Source organism: Mobula birostris, chromosome 7 (genome assembly GCF_030028105.1).
Source record: "Mobula birostris isolate sMobBir1 chromosome 7, sMobBir1.hap1, whole genome shotgun sequence".
Classification (NCBI taxonomy): Eukaryota; Metazoa; Chordata; class Chondrichthyes; order Myliobatiformes; family Myliobatidae; genus Mobula; species Mobula birostris.
Window position 1 is genome coordinate 39,201,565 of NC_092376.1, and position 20,557 is coordinate 39,222,121.

Consider the following 20,557-nt stretch of genomic DNA (forward strand, 5'->3'; position numbering starts at 1 on the left):
ACACTGAACCACATTAGATTGTCTGTGTGTTACCTCTGTAAAAGCAACTATCTTTAATAGATATCAATCAGTAAATTGGAACATCACTTCAACAGACTTCCAACTTTAATATTGCATCTATGGGTTCCCTGCACTCCTAAAATATGCCTGTTGCAATGCAGCAAGATCTCTTACAGTTGAGGTAGCTGATTAACATTAAATACTCACAGCTACTTTCTTACCGATTGGTTGCTAAAGATTTGTTCACGCAACTTGAAGTGAGTACACATTTTCCATATTTGGAATGTTTTTCTGAATCACACCACTTCAGCACTGGGATTGAAAGAATATAACAAGGATCGTGAATTATGATCGCGAGCAGAAGCAGAACCATGAAGATGAGAGAGCTTCCAGCTGGAAACCACAAAGAGCAATAGCAGAGGGAGTTGCAACTTGCAATCCAGTGTATATTCGACTCCTTCCAGCATTGCATCAGGTTATCACACTGTCACTGTAAGCATTTGCAGAATCTTGTGGCTACACATTGTCTATGGCTTCGAATGTCACCACCACAATTAACCTTTATGCCTCTAGACTGTTTGAAATTCTCAAGGAGAAATATGTAAAATTTCATGGACAAAAGCAACTTGCAAGATTGGCAAACCATACTCAATTTAAGTATTCACCATCACCACTGGCGGGCTGAGGCAGTGGTGCGTTTTATGCAACATGTACTGCGGCCACTCAAATAGGATTCTTTGACAGTATCTCACAGAAGTGCAGTCTCTATTCCCTGCAAAGAAGCTGGAAAATACCTTCCTTGCAAATATTCCTCCAATTCATGCAATATCTTAACCCATAAACAAAGTGAAGTTCTGTTAGTCCACTATCCAGTTCATCATAAATTGTGACAGTTGTGGCAGAGCTGAGGCAAGGCAGTGGGCCCATTGCCGAGAGTGAGGAAGACCTGAGGTTCGTTCGATTTAAGTGCCGGGTCAAATCAGAAATGTCAGATGCAGCCCAAATCGGGGTAGTGGAGTCCAGGCCCCAGAGCATTTCGAAGGGACTGAACCTGATGCCTGGTCGATGAATCAAGCACTGGGCCGAATTGGAAAGGTTGTGTACAGGCTGAATCAAGGTGGCAGGGTCCAAGCCCCAGCGCATTTCGAAGTGACAACCTGACATTTGGATGACAACAATTTACACGCTGGACCAGATTGAAAAGGTCAGGGTGTTGGGACCAGAGATGAGGGACAGTTCGCTGCTCTTCTCTGCGCTGAACTAAGGGTCTGTGGACAGGGCTGTCTTTGCGGACTACAGTTCAGAAAGCTATCTGCTTGTGTTCATTGGTTGCATGATTTGTTTTTTGTTCTCACTGTACATTGGGTGTTTGATGGTCTTTTTTATTAATGGGTTCTTTTGGGGTTTCTTTGTTTCGTGGCTTCCTGTTAGGAGACAAATCTCAAGGTTGTATAATATATACATACTTTGATAATAAATGTACTTTGAACTTTGATCTGGCTCACTGGGTGATAATTCCCATCTCCCTTTAAACTTCCTACTCGATGGTGGGAATGGTGCTCTCTTTCCACATTTTCATAACTTGCCAGGGCCATGTTCCCATACTCCTTGTAAACTCACCAGGACTCCACTCCCATGCTCCTTTACAACTTGCTGGGGCCGCGTGCTCACACTCTTCGGAAGGGCCTGGTCCCCATACTCCATTTAAACTCACTAGGCGTTATTTCCTGCGCTCTTTTAAATTCACCTGGTTCATTGAAAAAAAACTTTTAAAAAGTATTAACAGTGGGCAGAGTGATTAATTGGAAGATCACCCAATTGTCTGGAAAATCTGCCAGTCCAGCACCAAAAAAGCCCTCAGTTAGCCAGATAATTGGAGCTTAGGGTGCATTAGGATTACTTCATTGCTACTGTTACAATATCTTGAACTTTGCTCCCTAACAGCATTGTGGCTGTAACTTCACCACATGGACTACTCATTATCACTCCAGCATAATGGGACCAATAAAAAGACTGGCCAGGGCAGCACACCCCCATCCTGTAAATCACTGAAAAAGAACAATTAGAATCCAGCAGTGCCAAATACATCAATAATGCCACTAAAAGTATCACTTGCACAGTTTTCCCTTTTTATGGCTTTGTGAATTAACCATTGATGGATGGAATTCCTGTTGTCTGTGGGAATTGCAAGTGTCAGATATGCAGCATAAATAACGTAGCACTTGTAATGATTCCACACAGCAAACTTTGCAGCATACTTATCCAAGGTGTTTCAGTGGTTGTGCAGGACAAGTTGAAAAGATGAGTAAAAAGCACCCAAATATAAAGCTTTTACGATGATATAGAGGGATTGGGTCTAAGAAAATAGTTCTAGAGTACAATGCATGTGCTGGTTAAAATTTCTGAATCTGATGACATAGGAACATGGTTGAAGATTCAAATGTTCATTCATTATCAAAGCATGTATCCATATACAACTCGTAAATTTGCCTTCTCCTGATAGCCACAAAACAAAGAAAGAACAAGGAAGTCAAAGTCATTCAGAGTGAAACATCAAAACCACCCCCACCCACGCACAAAAAAATCAACAGAACATCAAACCCCAAACACCTCCACTTGCACAACAAAATGAGAAAAGATCGGGCAACAAAAACACAGAGTATAAAAACCTGAGAAAGTCCACGGTCTATAAAAGCAATAGTCCAATCCATAAACGCAGAACCACAATACCACCGACATCCATCGAAAGAGAGGACAGCACATGAGGCAGAGAGGCCTACCGCCTACCACAGTGATAGGCCGCTCACAGATTCCTTCTCCAGCAGCGATCAAAAGGAAGACAGTCGGAGCTGAACTCTCGCTCGCCTTCTGCATTCGCCTCCATGTTTCAGTCTTCCTCAACGCTTTAATTGGTGATTCATGGACACTTTAACCAGAAAAATGGAGTCGAACATCGGCTCGTGCCCCGTCTCGAAGTTTCTTCGCATCAAGGCTGCCTGAGTACACACTTGCTTCCTAGAATCTTCTCGAAGACAGTAAAGCACTCGATCGCTCAATCAATCTCTAGACTCTAACAGTCCTAGAAACACATTTAAGGTGAAAAACAGATGTAAAAGAAGCAAAACAGACATTTTCATGAGCTATCTGGAAGGTATCGACAGAGTGAGCGTAGTATGCTGGTGCCATCTTGTCTGGATCTCCATAGAACAGAAGGTGTATGTACTAATGCAGGATTTACCAAAGAAAACCCTATTTAGAATAGACAGTCAAACATAGTAACTAGAAATACTACTATAAATGCTACTAAAATTGTTAATATCTTCTAGAAGGCAATGTTTACAGCTCCAGATTCCCGTGTTACTTCTGCTAGGTGACCATTTGTCACCAATGTCTTAGACTAGATGATCTGTCTTCTTAGTACTGTTTAAAAATTGAAAGCAAAACTCTGGATAACTTTCTCCTGTCAAGGTCACCAAAATCAACCTGGCCAAGACCAGCAAAATCAACATTATGGAAGAATGAAATCCAAAATTTTTTGTCCTGAAATCCTCAGTAAACTGCTTGACTTTTCAACTGAGCAACTAAGGAATTTGGCAAGATATATTTGAAAAGACTTCAATTATTTTTTCTGAATTTATATAAACATATTTCATTGCAGTAATATTTAACGTCAAATGTAATGCTTTTAATAAATGAAAAACAGCAAGGCCTCCAAACTGTTACTCCCACACATTCTACAGCTTCTAGTTTAAAGGAAAGCAACAGGAGTTGTGATACTTCTTATAATGGCTTCATCTTAAATGTTCTTTGCTCTTTGATACATTTTTTAAAAAGGATTTTATTTAACTACTGTAATTTCAGAAATTATGCATAATTAACTGCAGCATCTTGCCTGCCTATGGAACTGGGATTTGCTTCAATCCAGGTGGCTGTCATTTCAACATGAAATCTTCATTTCCATTTTAAGGCCGAAAACGACTTTTGGATCAGGCTCTCCATGGAATAAATACTGAGTTTATTGAGTCAATTAATTAACTTCCAGCTTGGTATGTGAAAATGCTTTGCAATGGTTAGAAGGAAAGAATTACTCCCAATTTACAGCCAAATAGTTCTCTTTATCAACCAATTGAGAGTTTGTGTCATATTACAGTAGGCTATTAAATTATAATTTGAATTACTAATCAGAAATCTTTTCCCCTTGGATTTACTGTTTTAATAATATTGGATTGTTTAGTTTACAATAAGAGCAAAGTGATTTTTCCAAAATTTCACATGGGCCCTTTCATTTAGAAAAACAGCAAAGCAAGAAACACATCTTACAATGGCTTGGTTCAACACTGTAAACTGCAAATACAATGGAGAAGATTGTAAACTGCCCATGAATATATTGGACAAGTGATTACTTCTCAAATCATATTTCAACTGAAAAGTAAGTTTTCTCAGTTTGCTATTCTCTAAAATAGGGAGTGAGACATATGCATGTATTCATGTAGGAATAAATTTGTGATTCTGAATATAACTGGGCTTCAAATAAATAGGACCCAAAGTGTTCCTGAATGAACTGCTGTTATCATTTTCAGACAATGCAGATCTGCATACAAAATACTCCCAATTTTATTACACTCCCCAATATTATTCATATTAAAGCATTTTCTGTAAATATACGGCACTTACTTTTACTTATTAAATACTTTGATAATATAAAAACAATTTAAAATCAAAAACAGCTTTGAAAACACTGATAAAAATGCTTCCTATCTTTATCATTAAATCATATCCTGCCAAAGGATATCGAAATCTGCACGAAAATAAACATGACTTAAAATCAGATATTTTGAGCATTGAAATAAAAACAGCTTGTATGCTTTAAAATTTAAGATAAAATTATGGTCAACTTTGATTGGTCCTAAGGATGTACCTAGAAATGATTCCAAAAACAAGAATATTATTACTAATATCTGATTCATTGTAATTTCACTCAGAACACAGTTCCCCTCACATTAACAAAATTAGATTATTGCTTAAAAGAAGGTATACTCCAATATCTAAAACAAGAGAAAATCTGCAGATGCTGGAAAACCAATCACAAACAAGAGAAATTCCATAGATGCCGCCTGGCCTGCTGAGTTCCTCCAGCAGTTTTAGTGTGATACTCCAATATCTAAGAGATCTTCATTGCTTCAAATTATTTTAAAGTTGATGTAATTTTATGTAGTAATAGTGATTTACAGCAAAACCCTCCAGAAACCTACCAGCTTCTTTGTTGATCCCAGGTTAGAAGCTAGCTAGTGATTTTGACTAAGCAGGTTGCTTAGTCAAAATGAAAGATGGGCTTCAAATACAACAGGCTCCCCTCACCATTTAGAGGACACTATAGATCTTACAGATCCCCTTCTGAAATTTGTATCTTCTTCTGTTGAGGCCTTAGCACAGATACTGCTCATAATAGCAGTCTTAATGGTAAGAGTCCTTGCCTAAAGAAAATAGTAACATACTCTCATCACACTGGGAAAGAAATCACCATCCTTACAGAAGTTGCAGCTGTATAGGGTATAGGTGATGCCGCATCTGGAGTACTGCATGCAGTTCTGGTCTCCTTGCTTGAGGAAGGATATACTGGCTTTGGAGGTGGGGTAGAGGAGGTTCATCAGGTTGATTCCAGAGATGAGGGGGTTAGACTGTGAGGAGAGATTGAGTTGCCTGGGACTGTACTTGCTGGAATTCAGAAGGATAAGAGGAGATCTTACAGAAACATATAAAATTATGAAAGGGATAGATAAGATAGAGGTAGAAAAGTTGTCTCCACTGGTAGGTGAGACTAGAACTAGGGGTTATATCCTCAAGATTTGGGGGAGTAAATTTAGGAGAGAGAGGAGGAGGAACTGCTTTTCCCAAAGGGTGGTGAATCTGTGAAATTCTCAGCCCAATGAAGCAGTGGAGGCTACCTCAGTAAATATACTTGAGATAAGGTTGGATAGATAGGGGAATTAAGGGTTATGGGGAAAAGGCAGGTAGGTGGAGATGAGTCCATGGTCAGATCAGCCATGATCTTATTGAATGATGGAGCAGGCTTGACGGGGAAGATGGCCTACTCCTGCTCCTATTCTTATGTTCCTATGCATACAATTTAAAAGTAGTAATTATATCTGGCCAGATATCCTAGGCCCCTTTGATCAATTTCTTCAAATATATACCTTGCCTCTTGCAGTGAAACTGAGCTGGGTGTTCACAAAATAATTAACCAAGTAGTATAGAATAGAGCTTGATAATTCTGAAAGCAAATCCTGGACCCAGAAAATAATATTGTTTACAGGATTCAGTTTTATTGTTATGTAAATTTATTTTAAGAAACAAATTGATTTTGCTGTTTCAACCTAGTAACAACAAACAATGAAACCATACTTGTTGTGATCTTTACGAAATATCTACTAAACCAGTGTAATGTCCTGGCTCATATTTTTTTCTCAGTTATGCTGTTCTGTTCTGTGTAAGCTGCTTGTTTGAGTTACTGTTGAAGATGGGAGATAGGAGAATTGTGCGCCATCCAATTAGGATGGCCGGATTTAGGGGAGATTTCTCTGGTGTGGGACACTAAGTTTGGCTTGGGGCTTTTGCTAGAAGAGAAGAGAGAAGATGCCGAAGAGAAAAGGTCACAGGATTCGACCTGGAGTGGGGCCATGATTCAACGAAGCCCTGGGAGATCGGAGGAGGATTCGCAAAGGGGAAACCATGAGGTCCAACTTGTGCACATTAGACTGTTTCATTAAAAATGGGCCCTTTTTTCTGGCTTTTTCTTTACTAACCCCTTAGTCAAATTAAGAATTATAAAACTAAATCTTTTAATTGTATGTGGTGTACTGTCTGTTATTTTGCGGTACTTATTTGTAACAGGGTAACGAATCACGCAGCATCCACACAAACAGGGGGCTTTGGGGGGCTTACGCTTCAATCTCCCACGTTTGGCAGGGCCGGAGATTGTCTTCCCTAGACTTACACAGCTGATAGAATCAAAGTGTTTCAGCAGCAAACGTGGTCATAACTGGATGGATGATTGCATAGGAATATCAAGTCCATTATGTTATTTGCTGGGAAAAACTGAACAGGGGAACCAGGAAACTAAACTTGTGACTTACTAAGAATCCCAGGCAATACTGTGCTTTAAACAAACGTAACAGTGATAATGTTGTAGGTTCTGTCCAAAAATATTAAAAGCAAGATTTGTGCATTGTAAGAATTTTACAATTTTAGTATCTACATCAGTGTTTCTCACCAAGATTCCGCGAGAGATCACTAAGAGGACCGTGGGAGTTCGTGATTTTAAAAAAAGCATTGTTTTTTTGAACTTTGCACAAAGCTCGATGCTAGCACTTGCAGTGGTGGATAGTGACTGAGCAGCCCCATTAGCAATCTGGTTAGACGTCTTTTAGCCCAGTATGGCAGTGCGCAGTAGGACGGTATTTATTTGGTTGAGTCTATTCTCAGTTTTTGATGTGAGATAGGGAAGATCGTTGAAGATTGGTGAGTGCTGTATTGCACGGAGGGGAGGACGGTAGGCTGATGAGGAGCGTGAAGTGCGTTTTCAAGTATTGAATAGACTCGCCCAACTTGGGCTGTGATGTCAGCCTCTCCCTGTGTAAAATACACAGGGGTATTTCATTAACCCCTCTGTTTTACAGACATGTCTGACAGTCCAGTGTGGTGATTTCTGAAGAAGAGGTCTCAGATGGAAGAGAAGGATTCTAAGCCGAGGTCTATAGACAATTCTGATAGGTTAATGATGAAGAATTACAATCTTCTGAGTCACTTCACTGCACTAGTGCAACAGTGGACACACAAAAAATCTGTCTTTACAATGAAAGCTACCTATCAATGAGTTTTACATGGACTAGTGATCCAAATTGTCCTATTCCACTGTGTCTGTGGCAAACAACTTACAAATACAGCAATGGCTCCTGCAAAACTGAAGAGACACTTAACTACAAATCACAGCCATATGACACATAAAAGTGCTGATTATTTTAAACGGCTACTGGAATCTCAAAAACAGACTAAAGCTTTTGTTAATAAAGTCAGAGTCAGTAAAAAGATCCAGGAAGCAAGTTATTTAGCAGCAGAACTTATTACTCAGAAAAGGAAAAGTCACACAGTTGGTGAGAACCTAATAATATCAGCATGTAAAATTGTTGTGGGTAAAATGCTAGGACAAGATGCAATACGAGAAATTGAAAAGGTTTCACTCTCAAATAGTATGATAAATTGACCTATTGATGACATGTCACATGATGCTGTATAAGTTTTGTGTGATAAACTGAAAAACAACAGCTTCTCTATCTAGGTTGATGAGTCAACAGATTTCACCAATAAATGTCATGTTGTGTCATTTATAAGATTTGTAAATGACAAGAAATCTTTTTCTGATGCAAAGAGCTGCCCAAAACAAGCAAAGGCCAAGATATATTTAATGTTTGGTTTTCATATCTGGTAACAAAAGGCCTGTCTTGGAAGAACTGTGTTGGCATCTGTACTGATGTTGCCCCATCAATGGTTGGCTCTATGAGAAGTTTTGTATCTCTTGTAAACAAAAAGAAAATCCAGACGTTGTCACAACACACTGCTTTCTTCACAGAGAGGTGCTGATGTCAAAAACCCAAGGAAATGAAATGAAAGTAGTTCTGGATGATGCTACAAAAATAGTTAACTTTATTAAACAAAGACCAGTTCACTCAAGAATGTTTAAAACACTGTGTGAAAACCTGGACAAAGAGCACACCAATCTCCTGCTACATACAAAAATCTGGTGGCTAAGCAGAGGAGGAATCCTCAGCAGGGTGCTTGTGCTGAAAGGTGAATTGCGGGAGTATTTTCAAGAAAATAGTAGGCCAGATTTTGCTGAGTGCTTTGAAGATGAAGAATGGCTGCAGAAACTAGTCTACTTAGCAGACATTCTTCATCATATGGACCAGTTGAACAAGTCTCTGCAAAGCCCCGGAGAAAATGTTTTGACTTCAAGTGACAAGATGCTTGGATTTAAAAGGAAAATGAATCTTTGGAAAAGTCATGTTGTAAAAGGAAATCTTGAAATGTTTCCACTACTTGGGCTTGAGCGTGAGGAAGGATATCAGAAAGTCTCAAGTCTTAGTGAACACCACCTGGAAAAACTGCAGAACGAAATTGAACAGTATTTTTCCTCCCTCCCTTTTAACACAAGTGTATGACTGGGTGACGGACTCTTTCTCAGAATCTTCTGCTTAGTCTGAGACTTTGACTTCGAGAGAAGAGAAAGAACTTTGTGAGCTGCAGTCTGACATGCACTCAAGATGAGATTTACTGACCTGCTCCTGGACAAGTTCTGGATTTCTGTGAAAGAAGATTATCCTCCCATTCATAGAAAAGCAATAAACATTTTGCTGCAGTTTTCAACTTCTTACATGTGTGAGCAAGCTTCTTCTTGTTTAACAAGCATCAAGAGCAAGTACAGAAATTGTCTCATATCAGTTGAAGGCAAAACTCGTGTGTGCTTATCTCAAGTTGGACCCAGAGCTGAGTATTTGTGCAGCAAAAAACAAGCAGAGGTTTCACATGCTGGACCTAAATCTGAGCCTGATCATGTCACTTAGTAAGAAAATGTTTTTCCAAAGTCTTGTATAAAATAATGTCTTAGGCTATATTTTTATTCATATTGCATTGGCTTATGGTTTTAGTTACACAATAAACATAAATTTTCATGTTGTAAATAGTACTAATTAAGATCAATTTACAACCTTTATTTAAATTAAATCTACTGAGCCTCACTTTAGAAAAATTAAATCCCATTTTGGCTTAAGCAGTTATTTTACAGCAATTTACTATATTTGCTTTGTAAGTTTTGAAAATTTATGAAATGGGAAGAAAGATTAATTTTTAAGAAAGGTAAACTAAGTTTAACTACTTGTTCTTTTTTCAAGAAAGATTGGCTAAAATTTCATTCTCTACTCAAAAGAGCATTGACAATTACTTTTGGATATTATATCTGCAACTTACCGATCACACTAAGGTACTGTGAACTGTAGGTATAATAATGTTTATGCAGGGGTTCCCTGAGACCTGAAAATTATTTCAAGGATTCCTCCAGGGCAAAAAGGTTGAGAAAGGCTGATCTAGTAACTGGCAAAGCTAATATAAGACAAATAGAAATGGTAATAGAGAAACTACTTAGTCAAAAACCAATAAATATTCAATACCTGCTGACTTCTATGTTAACATATAAAATGAATTTCCTTCTAGTTTCAATACAAAATTGCCCTCCATCTTTTCCCCATCTCTGACCTATCTTTGTATCACTGTTTGTACCTTTTCTGTGTTAATCAACCTTTCATTTTCTTTCTCTGTTCCATATCCTATTTTTGTTTCTGTTCTCTTCATTGTGATGCATCTATCTCTGCCTGTTCTCCTGTCTGTAAACTTATCTCACATACCTTAATCTCTTTTCACATATTCTCTTCCCCACTGAATTTCTTTCATGGTTTTCAGAAACACAATTCAATTTTGAAGTCCACTGTACTAGCTGAGCAAATACCACAGACTTCACTCACGCCTCACAGGGATCAGTTTATCATCAATAACACAGCTCCAGGTTTCTTATAGGTAAGCTCACCAACCAGTCTTAGAAACCTTTTCTTGAACTTCAAGGGTAAATATTAAAGATAAGATCCAAAGTACATTTAATATCAAAGAATGTATAAATTATATAACCTTGAGATTTGCTTGCTCACAGGTAGCCACAAAACAAGAAACCTGCAAGAACCCATTTAAAGAAGAAAAAATAAAAGACCAACACCCAATGAACAAGAGTAAGGGAAAAAAAATACAAATTGAAGCCAACAACAACATTCGAACCCAACTGAGCCCACAGATCCGAACCCTGGAGTAGGCCCAAAGCCTTGTTTATCACATTGTCACATTAGCGGACATGGAGCACATCAGTCACAGTTGTCTTCATAGCCTTAGTGCCATGGAGAGAGGAATGACTCGTTGCAGAGAGTGAGCGAAATCGGCTCTCACCTCAGATCCCTCAGTCTTTTCGGTCTATCTAGGCCGGCATTTAAATTGACCAAATAACAGAACAGTAAAAGGTTCCGTCACCCTGGAGAGAGGAGTAAACATTGCAGAGAGCAAGCAAAATTGACTCTCGCTGCCAATCTGGGCTGGCGTTTAAATTGTCTAAACAACGGATTGTAAACTCACACTAGGAACTGACTACTGCAAATGGCTTGGGGCTTAGACCATGCTGCCCAGTGATCCACTCTGGCCTCGACGCCCAGCCCGCTTCAAACTTGCAGCCCAGCCAGTTGAATGGGCATCAAATCTGCTCTGCCCTGACATCTCTTCTCGGCGCCCAGAGTGATCTAACTTCGCACCCAGGCCAGTTGTATGGGCATTGGAACTCCACTGCCCCGACCTCTCCTCTCCGAATGGCTCACTCCATCTGCATCTATTCTGCAACACACCATCTCAGCTCGTCTCCCAAACTCGTCTTGCTATCGCTCACCCCTGCACTGATTGCAGAGATAATTTAACATAAGCTACCTCAGAAAAGCAGTTCTTAGTGATATTTTTAGTTGAATTTCTTGGCTTTCTAACTATCAGTGAGTTATCGCACACATTCGGTAGCGCCATCTTAACTGGAAGTTTCGTAAGATTTCATGATTCACCTGTTCTTTGAAATCTTCACCATGACAGCTTTTTGCCCGCATTGTTACAGACATCTATCCTATAATATTGTCAGTTCGCTCCACTGTGTACATGCATCATGATAATCAATACAGTCATACACTAATTGCTGCTTCAGCCACGTCCCTCCTCACTGATAATGATACATCGAAGCAGGCAAATGCTTACACCCTTCCTCAGAGGCACACTGTGAGAGTCTCCTGTTATTTCTTTGAAGTATGTTGCTCTGCAAATATACGCTTGAATGGTAGCTGTCAACTCTGTAATCTTTGCCTTACTTAACCCCTCTCCATGTAGCACATTTGCTAATCCGGCGGGGGGCGGGGGGCAGGGGGCGTGGGGGGGGTTAAATTAGAGTTCCAGGACAATGGGAACCAGAGCGCCAGAGCAGAATGTGGAGTGTTTGTGGGATGAGATGTTGTTAAGCCTACATATGTAGTCAGGAATCGAGAGGTTGAGCATGATGGGACTAAAGTCCTGAATTGTGTATATTTCAATGCAAGGCATATTGTAGGAAAGGTGCATGAGCTTAGGGGATGGATCAGCAGGTGGAATTATGACATTCTAGCCATTAGTGAGACTAGGTCACAGGAGAGGCGGGCCCGGCAGCTCAATATTTCGGGGTTCCATTGTTTTAGACATGACAGAGCGGGAGGGATTAAAGGAGGAAGGAAGGCCTAGTCAGGGGAAATATCACGGCAGTGCTCAGACAGGACAGACTGGAAAACTCGTTCAGTGAACCTATATGGGTGGAATTGAAGAATAAGAAAAAGATGACCGTGTTAATGGGATTATATTATAGACCACCCAACGGTCTGCGGGAATTAGAGAAACAAATTTGTAGGGAGGTCGTAGACTGTTGCAAGAAACATAACGTTGTGATAGTAGGTGATTTTAACTTTCCATGTGTTGATTGGGTCTCCTACGCTGTAAAAGAGTTAGATGGGATAGGGTTTGTCAAATGTGTTCAGGAAAGTTTCCTTCATCAATACATAGAGGTTCCAATTCGAAAGTGTGCAATAGTAGATCTCGTATTAGAGAATGAAACAGGGCAGGTGACAGAAGTTTGTGTAGGGGAACACTATGCATCTGGTGACCATAAGGCCATTAGTTTTAACTTAATTATGGAAAAGGATCAGTGTGGTCCTCAGGGTGAGATTCTAAACTGGAGAAAGACCAATTTAGTTGGTATCAGAAAGGATATGGCAAGTGTGGATTGGGATAAATTGTTTTCTGGGAAGAGTGTGCTTGGTAAGTGGAAACCCTTCATGAAAATTTGAGAGTACAGAGTTTGTATGTTCCTGTTAGAAAAGAAGGTAAAGATCTAGGAAACCTTGATTTCAAAAGATACTGAGGCCCTGGTTAAGAAGAAGAAGGAGGTGCATAGCAGGTATAGGCAGGAAGGAAGAAATGAGGTACTTGAGGAGTATAAGAAACACAAGATAACATAAGGTTGTTCTAGCAGACAAGGTGAAGGAAAATCCCACTGGCATACTATTAAGAGCAAAAGGATCAGATGGGACAAAAATTGGTCCTCTTGAAGATCACAAAAGTCATCCATGGATGGAGCGAAAAGAGATGAGGGAGATCTTAAATTGATCTTTTTTTGCATCTGTATTTACTTGGGAGCCAGACACAGAGTCTATAGAAGTAAGGCAAAATAGCAGTAAGGTCATGGACCCTATACAGTTTAGAGGAGGAGGTGTTTGGTGTCTTGAGGCAAACTAGGGCCGATAATTCCAGGGACTGAGAAGGTGTTACTTCGGACATTGTGGGAGGCTAGTGCGGAAATTGCAGGGGCCCTAGTAGAGATAGACCGATTTTAGCAATGGGTGGGGTACTGGAGGATTGGAGGATGGCTAATGTTGCTCTGTTGCTTAAGAAAGGGTCTAAATATAAGCTGGGAAATTATAGGCCAGTGAGCCTGACATCAGCAATGGGCAAGTTATTGGAAGGTATCCTAAGGGAGTGGATATATAGTTATTTGGATAGACAGAGACTAATTAGTGATAGTCAACATGGCTTTGTGCGTGGTTGGTCATGTCTAACCAATCTTATAGAGTTTTTTGAGGAAGTTACCAGTAAAGTTGATGAAGGCAAGGCAGTGGATATTGTTTACACAGACCCTTGACAAGATCCCACATAAGATGTTAGGAAGGTTCAGTTGCTTGGCAGTCAGGATGAGGTAAGTAAATTGGATCAGACATTGGCTACATGAAAGAAGCCAGAGTGGTAGAAAATGGTTGCCCCTTTGACTAGAGGCCTGTGACAAGTGCTGATTCTATTGTTGTTTGTCATCTATATCAATGATCTAGATGATAATGTTGTAAATTGGATCAGCAAATTTGCGGACGGCACCAAGATTAGGAGTGTAGTGGACAGCAAGGAAGGTTGTCAAAGATTGCAGTGGGATCTGGACCAAATGGAAAAATGAGCTGAAAAATGGCAGACAGAATTTAATGCAGACAAGTGTGAGGTGTTACACTTTGGGAGGACAAACCACAGGAAGACTGTGATGAGTGGTAGGGTACTGAGAAATGTGGTAGATCAGAGGGATCTGGGACTACAGATTCATAGCTCTTTGAAAGTGGCGTAACAAGTAGATATCATCGTAAGGACAGCTTTAGATACATTGGCATTTATATATCAAAGAACTGAGTACAGGAACTAGGATGTTATATTGAAGTTGTATAAGATGCTGCTGAGGCCTAATTTGGACTATTGTGTGCAGGAATACTCTATTTACAGGAAAGATCAATAAAATTGAAAGAGTGAGTGAGACTAGAACTAGAAGTCATGGTTAAGGGTTAAGGGTGAAAATGAACTAAGGGTGAGAGCAGAGCCCACTGCTCTACTCTCTATAAACACATGACTGTGTGGCTAGGCATGGCTCAAATATCATCTATAAATTTGCTGACGATACAACAATTGTTAGTAGAATCTCAGGTGGTGACGAGAGGGCATACAGGAGTGAGATATGCCAACTAATGGAATGGAGCTGCAGCAACAACCTGGCACTCAACGTCAGTAAGATGAAAGAGCTGATTGTGGACTTCAGGAAGGGTAAGACGAAGGAACACATACCAATCCTCATAGAGGGATCAGAAGTGGAGAGAGTGAGCAGTTTCAAGTTCCTGGGTGTCAAGAGCTCTGAGGATCTAACCCGGTCCCAACATATTGATGTAGTGATAAAGAAGGCAAGACAGCGACTATACTTTATTAGGAGTTTGAAGAGATTTGGCATGTCAACAAACACACTCAAAAACTTCTACCGTGCAGCAATTCTGACAGGCTGCATCACTGTCTGGTATGGAGGGGCTACTACACAGGACCGAAAGAAACTGCAGAAGGTTGTAAATCTAGTCAGCTCCATCTTGGGTACTAGCCTACAAAGTACCCAGGACATCTTCTTGAAGCAGTGTCTCAGAAAGGCAGCGCCCATTATTAAGGACCTCCAGCACCCAGGGTATGCACTTCTCTCACTGTTACCATCAGGTAGGAGATACAGAAGCCTGAAAGCACACACTCAACCATTCAGGAACAGCTTTTTCCCGTCTGCCATCCGATTCCTAAATGGACATTGAATCTTTACTACCTCACTTTTTAAAAAAAAAATACAGTATTTCTGTTTTTGCACATTTTTTAATCTATTCAATATACATAATTGATTTACTTGTTTATTATTATTATTAATTTAACTTATTATTTTTTTCTCTTCAAGATTATGTATACATTGAACTGCTGCTGCTAAGTTAACAAATTTCACGTCACATGCCAGTGATAATAAACCTGATTCTGATTTAAGAGGAACATGATGGGGAATTTCTTCACTCAGGGTGTATTGAGAGTGTGGAGTAAGCTGCCATCACAAGTGGTGGATGTAGATTCGATTTCAACAATTGCGAGAAATTTGGATAGGTACGCGGATGGGAGGGACACGCAGGGCTATGGTCTAGGTGCAGGTTGATGGGGGTAGATCCATTAATAGTTTGGCATGGACTACATTGGCCAAAGGGCCTGTTTCTATACTGTAACATTCTCTGGTTCTGTCCCTCCACTGAAAATCTTATACACAAAACAAAAATGCTATCTTATTTTATGGGAAGGAAAATTCCTGTGAAATTAGACATGTTGAAAATCTATTCCCAGAAACCTCTTGTGCCACTTCACCCATGCAGTTATTTATATTGTTCTGAAAAATATGCCCATAGCTGAGCAGAATGAAAAGTTAGATAAAGATGATGCATAGAGCAACAGATAGAAAGAGACCCACATGTGAATGAGCTGAAAGGAAGTACAAGGAGCCTGTGATTTGAATTAGCTTCAACATTCAGCTCCAGTTCACAAATAAACTTTTTCATCATTCTTACATTATTTTGCTTTTAATTAATCAAGTCTCACAACGTGTTCAGACATTATAGATTCAAGAATATTCTGAAGATCAAATACACTGACACCAAACAGATTATGTAACTAAAGCTTAGGTATAAAGACATATAACAAAAAAGGTGAAGCATAACATTAATTTTAGTCACATTACCTTATCAAAGTGTCATCATCCACAATCATAAGCCAGGGAACTTCAGGAACAGCATTACTAATAAATCGTTTAAGAATCGCAAATGTTTTGCCACAATGCCCTGAAATATAAATGAGAAAATATACATTTGAATTCTGTTGAAACAGCACACTACATAAAATATATTTGAGAGCATTTACTATTATAGTTTGTTTGATATAGTGTCAAACACATAAAACAATAGCAGCTCAAACAGCCCTCTAGCCATTTATAAAAATCATGGTGGATATAATTCCAACCTCATCCTCACATTCCCATCTACTCTCAGTGACCCACTTTCATATCAAGAACTTATCTACTTCTGCCTCAATAATATTTGAAAATTCTGTTTCCACCACACTTTGAGGAAGTGCCAAACATGCCTGATCTTCAGAGAGAATTATTTTCACTTCATTTCTGCTTAAGTATATATACTGTATAATGATTTTCTTAAATACTTCATTGCATTTTTCCATTTAATACTGCAGATATACCCACGCACTATCCTATATTTATTATATCCTCCTTCTGCTCTCTTCACAACCTAATGTTCAACTCCATGTCATCAGCAAGTTTTGTGTTTTCATCCAAGTTATTTTAACACATTGTAAGTAATTTAAGTCCCAGCACCAATCTCCATAGCTCACCATTCATAAGTGAAATGGAGAAAGGCCAATTAATGCCTACCATGTTTATTTTAGTCAGGCAATATTCAAAATCAAAGTTGAACTTAATGTCATCTGCACAAGTCTTTGCCTGCACTGCTGCAATAAAGAAAAGCTTACTCGTAGCAGCACCACAGGCACATAGCAAGTTTATCATTGTGCGTGCATACCTGTTGCAGCTACAGTTGAAGTCAGAAGTTTACATACACCTTAGCCAAATACATTTAAACACAGTTTTTCACAATTCCTGACATTTAATCCTATAAAATATTCCCTGTCATAGGTCAGTTACGATCACTACTTTATCTTAAGAATGTGAAATATCAGAATAATAGTAGAGAGAATGATTTATTTCAGCTTTTATTTCTTTCATCACTTTCCCAGTGGGTCAGAAGTTTACATACACTTTGTTAGTATTTGGTAGCATTGACTTTAAATTGTTTAACTTGGGTCAAACATTTTGGGTTGCCTTCCACAAGCTTCTCACAATAAGTTGCTGGAATTTTATTCTATTGCTCCAGACAAAATTGGTGTAACTGAGTCAGGTTTGTAGGCCTCCTTGCTCCACACGCTTTTTCAGTTCTGCCCACAAATTTTCTATCGGATTGAGGTCAGAAAATGATGTCAAGTCTGGTTCATCCTTGGGAGCAATTTCCAAATGTCTGAAGGTTCCATGTTCATCTGTACAAACGATAGTACGCAAGTATAAACACCATGGGACCACACAGCTGTCATACCGCTCAGGAGGGAGACGCATTCTGTCTCCTAGAGATGAACGTACTTTGGTATGAAAAGTGCAAATCAATCCCAGAACAATAGCAAAGGACCTTGTGAAGATGCTGGAGGAAACAGGTAGATAGGTATCTATATCCACAGTAAAACGAGTCCTATATTGACATAACCTAAAAGGTTGCTCAGCAAGGAAGAAGCCACGGCTCCAAAACTGCCATAAAAAAGCCAGACTACAGTTTGCAAGTGCACATGGGGACAAGGGTCTTACTTTTTGGAGAAAAAAGGGTGAAGCTTGCAAGCCGAAGAACACCATCCCAACCATGAGGCATAGGGGTGGCAGCATCATGTTGTGGGGGTGCTTTGCTGCAGGAGGGACTGGTGCACTTCACAAAATAGATGGCATCATGAGAAAGGAAAATTACGTGGATATATTGAAGCAACATCTCAAAACATCAGCCGGGAAGTTAAAGCTTGGTCGCAAATGTGTCTTCCAAATGGACAATGACCCCAAGCATACCTCCAAAGTTGTGGGAAAATTGCCTAAGGACAACAAAGTCAAGGTATTGGAGTGGCCATCACAAAGCCCTGACCTCAATCTGATAGAAGATTTGTGGACAGAACTGAAAAAGTGTGTGCGAGCAAGGAGGCCTATAAACCTGACTCAGTTACACCAATTCTGTCTGGAAAATGGAACAAAATTCCGGCAACTTATTGTGAGAAGCTTGTGGAAGGCTACCCCAAAACGTTTGACCCAAGTTAAACAATTTAAAGGCAATGCTACCAAATACTAACAAAGTGTATGTAAACTTCTGACCCACTGGGAAAGTGATGAAAGAAATAAAAGCTGAAATAAATCATTCTCTCTACTATAACGCTGACATTTTACATTCTTAAAATAAAGTAGTGATCCTAATTGACCTATGACAGGGAATGTTTTCTATGATTAAACGTCAGGAATTGTGGAAAAAAACTGTGTTTAAGTGTATTTGGCTAAGGTGTATGTAAACCTCTGACTTCAGCTGTATATAGGACCCTGGTCAGACCCCACTTGGAGTACTGTGGTCAGTTCTGTTCGTCTCACTACAAGAAGGATGTGGAATCCATAGAAAGGGTGCAGAGGAGATTTACAAAGTTGTTGACTGGACTGGGGAGCATGCCTTTATGAAAACAGGTTGAGTGAACTCGGCCCTTTCTCCTTGGGGCGGAGGAGAATGAGAGGTGACCTGATAGAGGTGTATAAGATGATGAGAGGCATTGATCATGTGGATAGTCAGAGGCTTTTTCCCAGGGCTGAAATGGTTGCCACAAGAGGACACAGGTTTAAGGCACTGAGGAGTAGGTACAGAGAAGAGAGTGGTGAGTGTGTGGAATGGGCTGCTGACTGGTGGTGGAGGCAGATATGATAGGGTCTTTTAAGAGACTCTTGGATAGGTACATGGAGCTTAGGAAAATAGAGGGCTATGGGTAAGCCTAGTAATTTCTAAGGTAGAGCATGTTCGGCATAATTTTGTGGGCCAAAGGACCTGTATTGTGCTGTAGGTTTTCTATGTTTCTAAGATAATAAAGTTGACTTTGAATATTGCCTGGCTAAAAGGAAACACAGTACACTATACATATTATCTTCCATGCTATTAGATTTTATTTTTGTAAGTCTTAATGTGAGGATTTCTCAAATGTCTTCTGGAAATTTAAGTATATCACTACATCCACTGGTTCACGTTTAGTATTGCATGTTACTTCTTCTGAGAACTTCAATAAGTTGGTCACAGACGATTTCTCTTTCACAATAACCATATTCAATTCATCTGATTACCTTAACTCTTTCTATTAAATAGCAACATTGCAGTAAACTGGGTTTGTTTACAAGCACAGGTTCTCTATTTTTTTCTTTCATTATCTAATTTTATTCATAAATAAATATTAATCTGAATTTGTTGGAAGAAATGAGAAACTGAATTACACAAAAGATACGTGCAATTTTTATTTATGAGTGATGCCTGTTTCTAATTATAAACACAAAATTCTTAAAAAATTGCAACTGTTGAGTAATTTTAATTGCCACTTTGATGATTTAGTTTTAGAGTTACAGAAAAAAAAGTGAAGCTTTGGAAGTTCCAGAAAGATTGCTTTTTCAGCAGGGATAAATGCGAAATGCTTAAACAAAGTTTTATCTAATTCAGCTTTTTGTTTTTAAGCAGATGATATCAATGTTTTAGAACCACATGTAACACAGAAAGAGATCTAATTTTGAAAATCAAGTTGTGTAACTACCCTTGTAGTGAAAATAGCCAGCTTATATTTTCTCTGAGGAGATCAACACAACATCCTGGCTAGGAACAGGAGATCCTTTAAGTAAATTAAAGAGTTAATTACATCAATGTCATCAGAGTGGACTCAACTGAATAGTTGCTTAAGCAGTACTTGAGTAAAGCAGGAGATGAGAAATGATAATGCTAATATTACTTGATAAAGAAGTGGTAAATAAGGATGCATGTTTGTAATCATTATTAATAGAATTCAGTAATTAATATAACGATGCAGAGGTGCATTTGCCGACATCTTGAATCAGAATATACAAATTTGTGCACAATGAGTAAAATTCAGAGAGCTAACTGAGAGTTCTTTGAAGGCTTATAATAAGATTATAGAGGGACAAATATACAGCCAATGCTGACCACAGCTGGGACTGAAATATCTCACTGTTTACTATTTGACTGATCTTACTATTTGAATTTAACATAAGGTAACTATTACATCTTTCACAGGTCATCTATGTTACTTACTGGTTGTCCTTAATACTGTAACTAATATATTTTGTAGGACCAATAAACTACTCCATGCCTTTACCCTCTAGGTAGCTTGTAATCACAGTTAAGCACAAGCTAACATATTA

At 39.2% G+C, this 20,557-nt stretch overlaps 1 protein-coding gene across 3 annotated transcripts in view; it reads right to left on the reverse strand.

Moving 5' to 3' along the window:
- b3glcta (beta 3-glucosyltransferase a) overlaps window positions 1-20,557 on the reverse strand; it is a 192,895-nt gene that overhangs the window by 21,313 nt on the left and 151,025 nt on the right. For all 3 annotated transcript variants that reach the window (XR_011886565.1, XM_072262943.1, XM_072262944.1), the window contains exon 12: window positions 16,250-16,349. Coding sequence is in view for 2 of the 3 variants with exons in the window: in XM_072262943.1 (XP_072119044.1) it covers window positions 16,250-16,349 (100 nt within the window). In the remaining variant the exon portion in view is untranslated. The remainder of the gene's footprint in view (window positions 1-16,249; window positions 16,350-20,557) is intronic.